General features: G+C 37.1%; 1 protein-coding gene across 1 annotated transcript; it reads left to right on the forward strand.

Moving 5' to 3' along the window:
• The first annotated feature begins 2340 nt into the window (after positions 1-2340).
• On the forward strand, positions 2341-8254 carry LOC121814220 (leukotriene B4 receptor 1-like). Its single transcript, XM_042219079.1, has 5 exons — positions 2341-2876; positions 4706-5288; positions 5928-6128; positions 6243-6286; positions 6974-8254. The coding sequence occupies exons 2-5, from the start codon at positions 4725-4727 to the stop codon at positions 7239-7241; spliced, it is 1077 nt and encodes a 358-aa protein (XP_042075013.1). The 5' UTR covers positions 2341-2876; positions 4706-4724; the 3' UTR covers positions 7242-8254.
• The last annotated feature ends 16 nt before the right edge of the window (positions 8255-8270 follow it).

An 8270-nucleotide genomic window follows, 5' to 3' on the forward strand; every position in this document is an offset into this window, starting at 1 on the left:
TTAAAATTGTGTAAATCTTTGAACGGAACATGTAGACATGTAGCTTGAGCATTTGAGGCTACAGACGATAAGCACCAGCACAGTATATTTAGAATCTGATAACAGAGTTTAAGTGGAAGTCAGAGGCACAAGCACAGCCGGGCTACTTTTGCCTGCATGCACCTGAATATCTGTAAAGTGTATAGGACTGTACATACTTTTTTTTGTGTGTCACATTATGTGTATGTGAGAATGCTACCTAACATAGAAAGCAGACTCAGCTGAGTGTTTTCATGCTTAGTGTGTTCATTTATAGTCAGGTGAATGAATGAAGATGGGACGGTTGGGGAAGTTTGCGAAGTTTGGCCTTACACAGAGACACAGATTGAATGGTTTATATGACACTGTGTGGGATGTGTTCATGTGATGTGTGTGTGTGTGTGTGTTTTAAATGCAACGGTTAAGAATTGTAAATGGCTGTACCCAAAAGGCAGACTCACAAAATTGCCATAAAGCTCAGTAGGTTGATTTATAATGATATAACTATATAAAATGAGCTGACAAAGAGTGATGTAGCCTAGGTGGGCCTATCGGACGTAGTCTAAGAGGGTCATGAGAGAGAAAACAAGTGCAAGTGATGACTTGCAGGGAGGAGACATTGTGAAGTATTCTTCAAGGCAGGCCTAATCAAAATTAGGTTTTTGGGGCCTTCTATTACTGTCAGTAATACTGCTTAGTGATCATTCACACACCTACTATTATCCTATTTCATTTTCTAATGTTCCATTATAAATATGCTTGTGAAACTAGATGTGAGAACTTTTTGTTGTTGTTAGATTGAGCTTTAGCACTGTAGATTACAAAAAATCAGAAAACAATTTGCACACTTGCAGAAACATAATTCAAATAATATTTAGCAAAGTCAGCATCTCCCCCTAATGGCCACACAGAGAAGCAATATACAAAACCTCAAAGAGCTGCACAGTTGCAGCAGTGTTGTTTGCATCATCTTATTGCCAGCCTGGAAAGTTTAACCCATCTATGACTTTAATCTGAATTGGTAGTAAGTTCAGCTGCAAGTGTGCCTGGGATTGATTTACACTTGATATTCAGTGTGATATAATATTGTAATGATTGTTAAAGGCTATTCTACTGTGACAGGTTGACTACCTGTGTGCACTGTTGTTGTTTCTTTAAGAGACATGTTTGGTTGTGCAGCAGGAAATGTCAGTGAGTGTGTGCAGGAAGAGAAAGGGAGTTCTTGTTGTTCGAAGCTGGAGAGGAGTTATACCGGAGGTCTGTCTTAGGGGTTAACAGCCCGTGTTTCTCTACCTACACAATAAACCGTGGAGAGATCAAAACGTCTGGTTCTTGAGAGCATGTGTGAACATTACAATATTAACTAGGATACTGAATGTCATAGGCCAACTAAAATTAACAAAATAGAACAACAAAATTGTATTTACTATAAATACATCAGCTGCCTTATTATTTTTGGTTTAAAAAAAACTGTAACAGCTTTCTGCAACAACAATTTGAAGTGCAACAACACAGCACTACAAAAATTAGACTAATGATTAAAAGCAATTCAATGAACCTATGTACTTAAAACATGGAGCTTGCCTGCTCAAGCACTTGCCTTGCTTGTCCAGAGGGAAATGCCTCTGTGGGATCCACAGGCTGACTTTGGGCTTTTGCTAAATGTTGCGTACTACACTTACTCACCACTCAATGCATTTTACACGTTTAAAATAGACAATTCGCTGAAAAATTTGAATCATATGTATTTCTGTTATTTCATTTTATTCTTATTTTAAAATATCTGTGATTCATGCCATCTGTTAATATAATGATGTTTGCCTGATGGTGCTCAATGTGCAAATTTTACATTGATTTGTTTATTAAATGGGGGAGGAGGGAGGGAGGGTAAGGCAAAGGACAGGGGAGATGCTGACAATAAATGCACACCAGGTGCTTAGGGGGAAAGGTATATTGCAGTGGAATCAAAGTTATTGATTACTCTTTCATATGGTTGTTTGTTTGTTTTTTTGTAATTCATCTAATTCATCAGATTAAAGATAAATCCCAGCCAAAAGTGAAAAAGAGAATAACACTTCCAGCAGGCTCCTGGTACATATTTTCAAGATTGAAGAAAAAAAGTCTTTAAAAATTCACAAGATTTTATGTAAATGTAAAGTGACATTCCTTTAAGTTTTGATTTACTGTAATGTAAAAGTACAGAAAGTGTCTGTGTTTTAATTATTTAAAAAATCGATATTTTTTTACGGCTGTTGGGATATTATTAAAAAAATTTTTAACACATTTCTTTGTTTTTTTTTGTCTTGTTTCATTTTGTTTTATATTGTGAAGAGTAGCATCTTCGTCAGTGACAGAGCCTTGTATGAACAAGTAGGTTTTGCTGTTGTGTGTGTGATCTCTAAATGCGTGTTTGCGCTTGTGTGCCCAGCATGCATGACACAGGAAAGTCTTTTGAATCATCTAACCCCCCGGGTGCTTTTCATTGCACAACACTTAGCTTAGAGTTAAAAGTGCCTACGGACACAGAAAAATGCATTCTGGTACATCACATTGGGACATCCGTTTTTAAAGAATGGATATAAAAATAACAGTTCATATTCTGTTTTAGCACAGATACACAGATACAGAAAAATTCTATACGACACTCATACATGGTCATGAATACAAAGCTTTAGAAAGAAAACGGAAAAGCAGGACTTTTAAGGAAGGGCATGCCTCTCGGCATCCCTCCCCTCACTGACAGCATGTTATAGCCTGCGAGGCAGGAAAGGGTTCAGTTCGGTTTTTATGGTCTGAGCTCACAAGAACACCTTCAGACTTCGGGAACACATCACAGAGAGATAACAAACCATAAAAAGGTGAGTAATATCATAAATGAACATTTAGCATATTTTCTTTTGGACCTCCTTTTGATATTTTTGATAATTTCTAAGTTTAAATTAATGCATACCAAATGGTTTACAAACCTGCATGTTATGGAGCCCTTCCATATAAAGTTATTGGCATTCTTTGCAGTTCTTTTATGATTCCCAGTTTTTAACCAACATTTTTGAGAGGTTTTCTACCCAAAGAAATGCTTGAAATTGAATGAGATAAAGACAATCACAACATTTATTTTTTCTTTGCGATCAGTGTACAGACGCTTTTTACTACAGTGTCCAAAACTGACTCAGACAATGTCTGTGACTTCTGCACTTCAGTTTTCTATGTGAAAAAATGAGATGAGAAAAAGAAAAAGAAAAAAAATCAAGTTGAATCAAAGACTATGTTGAAACACTGTTCTTTGACGCAGTGCTGCCAATGTGCAACGTGTTTTAGCACGCTGCCTCTGAGGGCTGAATCGTTGGCTAGATACTTGGATACAAATATTTTAGAGGCTGTGTCAGGGTAGCACACGTCCCTCTTTAAAAAAGTATTAGTCATTTTTTTTAATCTTCCGTATCTGGTTATTATGGGGCTTTTTATTGAATGAACCAAATTGTCAAAGAACTCTGTGTTCAGTAATTTCTGTCACTTTTTGCCTCTTACATACCTTTCTATCTGTTTCTATATCTTTTCAGGTAATTCCTTTTTTTAATGCAGAGGGTTGATTCAATGGAAATACCACTTTTAATTATAACTTATGTGTCAGTGTGGAGCTCTCGATCATATGCCCATTCAAACCACTTGTTCATATTTTTCACCTCATGTTTCATTTTACCGATTACCGAAATTACACATTAGCAGACCTCACAACTAGAAAAAATACAGTCACATAATTATGAGATGTTGTTTTTATATATAACTATATCATAAATTATGTTTTATAATATCTGAGTATATCACTGGTTGGAGATACAATACGTATGTGCATTTGTTTGATAAAAATTTTAGAGTTTCAATATTCATCTACCAGACATATTAAAGTAAACAACTATATCTAATTTGCTTAACACAGAGACAAAAGAGGTTGTGGTTTTAGGAAGTGTCTGAAATCCAACTGTACAGAGCTGATGGTAAATGTCAAAAAACACACTTTACCAAAGTCAAACTTTGTTGTTTTCATTTTTGTATAAATTTGCTCAGATCAATTAAGTAAGATACAATTTAAGCTTTAGCGGTGCAGGTGAGAACGTGTTTTGGATGGTCTCCCATGATAATTTCTGGCTTAATGTGCATTAATCCAGAAATTACTTGTTACTGTCTTGACAAGTAATTTCTATTTCGTGTGGAGAGCCAGAAAAAGTACTTCTAAGGTGCTTATCTTAACACTTTCACACATAGTGGTCACTAGAGTGGACAGCTATTCGAATGCTGTTTTCTTGCATTTGTGCCAGTGTTGATGCGATATTTGCACATAAATTACTACATTGGACACTGATGTGTCACTCCATACCCTGTATATAAATATATTAAGTATTTATACATTTTTTTCATGCCTACAGATGAATAAAAATACTTTAAAAAATCCACATTGAAGTTGTCATAAGTCATGCAGGAAAGGGTAAAAATTATAAATGAATGAAACAATAAATAAATAATACTGTAGTGGCAATCTGGTAACCTGACAGTTCCATGCTGAAAACTGTAAACATGAAGTTAGCATTTATCAAAGTGCTACTTTAGTGTTTTGGACGTCATTAGTTTTGTTTACTAAACTGTTGACTGAGTTTGTGTTTGAGGTTCTAATGTTTTTTCCCACCTTCAGGGTCAAAAATTCTTCTACAATGAGTAACACGAGTCTCCCACCTCTGACAAATCCAATTCCCACTGAACCTGCAGAAGAGAGCGCTGTGAGCAATAACTATTTTACAGCCATTGGTGCCCTCATCCTCAGCTTGGTCTTCCTCCTGGGTGTCCCTGGAAATCTCTTCATTGTCTGGAGCATCCTGGCCCGCTGCCGACAACGCTCAGTCACCACCCTCCTCATCCTCAACTTGGCATGTGCTGATGGGTTCCTCATGGCTCTCACCATCTTTTTCATCATCTACCTGGTCATGCAGTCGTGGGTCTTTGGTAACACCATGTGCAAAATCCTGTTCTACCTGTGCAACTCCAACATGTATGCGTCAATCTTTCTGATAACCCTGATGAGCGTGCACAGGCTGTTGGCCGTGGTCTTTCCACACACACTGTATCGCCTGATCACCAGGAAGGTTGTGAGGAGGGTGATCCTAGGCACCTGGATGTTCGTGATGGTCATTTCCATTCCCTCGTTGGTGTTTCGAGCTGCTACTGCTCAAAACAAAACGAAAGTTGTGTGTGCACCCAATCACACACTGTCTGAACATGTAAGTACACTTGTGTTAGCTATCTTTCTGCCACTGATCTGATTAGTTTGATAACTATATTTATTGTCATGCATAAAATGCCTTCAAAAATCATCTGTACATTTGAGAGCGTGAGAAATAGTGGGTAAGCAACTGAAAATGATAACATATATTGAGTAAAAGGTCCATAACAACTAACTGAAATTGAGGCTTTTTTGGTTTGTTTTGAAATAAAGATGCATTAATTGCTTAAACATCTGCACAAGCTGATATCAGCTTTCTTAATTCATATCAGTTTATTTCATGATAGAGTGCTGAATCGGTGAAGAAAGAAAGAGAGAGAGAGAGAGAAAAGCTTTGTTACTGTGTTTAAGGCCTTGGAAGCTGCAGCTTAACTAGTGTTCAAAATGTAGTTAAAATAACTAAGATTACACCAGACTGCATGTTTTTTAAGCTCTTCAGCCCACACCGTAAATACTGATGCATGAGCAGTGGCACTGCACAAAAGTCTGAAAATCATTTTGCATTGATCCTTCATAAATGTAGTAATGCTCTTCTGTAAAACATTCCTTCTTTACAAGTAAAAGTCCTCCAAAGACCACATTGACATGACTTAGGTATTTAATCTCTAAGGAAATGGCTTTATATCCTCTCATGCAGGTGAGGCTTCAGTACACCACTGAGACAGTGGCAGGATTCATTATTCCTTATGCAATCATCATAACCAGCTACGTTCTCATCCTGAAACGCCTGAGGGAAACCAGGTTTCAACGAAATGTCCGCAGCGAGAAACTTATCCTGGCTATCGTCATAATGTTTGGCCTGTTCTGGTTGCCGTACCATGTCATCAACATGATACAGGTGTGCAAGGGCATCTTCTCTACCAATAACCCAATAACCACATCAAATCTGTTTGTAAATCGATTATCTGAGGATTCGATTGATTACTGAGTGGGTTTTTATTTTTCACCCAAGGTGGCAGCTGCGTGGTACCCAAAAGACTCAGCAACAAGAAAACGGTGAGTAACTGAAGATTTTCATAAACATGGTGCTAAAGTTAGTGAAGTACAATATTGTCATTTTATGCATTATGTCCAGTAATAACAATACTCTGTAATTCAAAGCTGATATATGTAGTCTGTCTCTGTGCATGCAGTGACATACACCTAGATTTAATTTTTACCATCCAGTAAACTGAATATACTATAATTGTAAAGAGTTTGAATGTGCCGCCATCTTCAGTATATAATATTATCAAAATATTCCAAAATCCGAAGAAATCTCAATATCCGGGCTTCATGTGACACTGCACTAACAGCAGTCAGGATTCTGTTGTGGAAAATCACTGCAGGGGTTCAGGACCACTTCCAGAAATCTCTCTGTGAATACCATGTTCACCTTACCATCCAAAATTGCAGGTTTAAGGTCTGACAAATGAGAAGTCATATGTGACTAGGATGTACAAAATTAGAAATGAATACATCAAAGAGTCAGCTCAGGTTAAGCCGGCAGAGGTAATATTAGAGAGGCAATGTTGAGATGGCATGCAGAGGAGGAAAGCATCTTTTCAGAGAAAGTCTTAATAGGGTCTTGATACTGCAGGTGATAATTAAGGGGTACTGAGTCAGTCTGACGAGGCTATAATGGCACTCTGTATAAAAACAATCACCATCAATGTGAAATATCCAACTTTAACTTTCCTGCAGATTGTATGGTATGGCTGAGTCAACCCGAGCGGTGACCTCAACTTTGGCCTTCATCAGCAGCTGTGCTAACCCGGTCCTCTACACCTTTGCTGGGAAATCCTATATCAAGAATAATGGCTTTGCCTTTATGGCTAAGCTGTTTGAGGGAACATCATTGGAGCAAACAGGAACCAAAAGCACCCAGTTCACAGCAAAAGACGATCTGGGAAAGAATAACATTGATTCTGAAAATCATACACTGGCTTCTCCTCTACAAAATCGATGTTGAATTAACTTAATGCACTTAACAGACTGTATATAAATGAGAACACTTAAAATTGTGTAAATCTTTGAACGGAACATGTAGACATGTAGCTTGAGCATTTGAGGCTACAGACGATAAGCACCAGCACAGTATATTTAGAATCTGATAACAGAGTTTAAGTGAAAGTCAGAGGCACAGGCACAGCTGGGCTACTTTTGCCTGCATGCACCTGAATATCTGTAAGGTGTATAGGACTGTACATATTTTTTGGAATAATCAAATAAAATTGTGATAATATTATGTGTATGTGAGAATGCTACTTAACATAGAAATCAGACTAAGGTGAGTGATTTCATGCTCAGTCTGTTAATTTATAGTCAGGTGAATGAATGAAGATGGGATGCTTGGAAGTTTGCAAAGTTTGACCTTCCACAGAAACACAGATTGGATAAATGCTTTATATGACACTGTGTGGGATGTGTTCACAGCTAGTGTGACGTTTGTAATTCCTCATTAGTGTTTGTGAGCATATTTCCCTTATTAAAAGACACTGTATTGAAGCTGTTTTTGTTGTTTTGTGATTTAAAACAAAATCATATTGCAACTCTGCCAGCATAACTCTTTTGACTTAAAATTGTAAGAAATAAATGTGTAAAATTGCAGAAAAGGTTCAACAATTTTCTTTTCTTGTTGAATACAAAATTTATGCCCTCCTGCACATTTTCCACAGCCATGTAGTGGCGCTGGATTAGAGTGTTCCCCAGGCTTTATGCTTGAAAACCCCTGATTTAATTGTTCTTAAGGCAACTTTTTTGCAGTGGAGATTTTCTTCTGTAGAGTAAAGATAAGTAAATTTTAGGCACAAGTCTGGCAGAAGCAAAGACTCTTTGGAAGTACAGATATCTGTGTTAAAACATACTCCAGTAAAAGTTGAAGTGCTGAAGAAATTTCTTTACTCAAGTATAAGTGAAAAAGTACAGGCTCTAAAATGTACTCAAAGTAAAAAAGTAAAACGAAGCTCCTTGAAAGACAATTCTATTTTTTTTTTTTTTT

This window comes from Haplochromis burtoni, unplaced genomic scaffold, assembly GCF_018398535.1.
Source record: "Haplochromis burtoni strain Fernald_Lab_line unplaced genomic scaffold, NCSU_Asbu1 Contig_27, whole genome shotgun sequence".
Lineage (NCBI taxonomy): Eukaryota > Metazoa > Chordata > Actinopteri > Cichliformes > Cichlidae > Haplochromis > Haplochromis burtoni.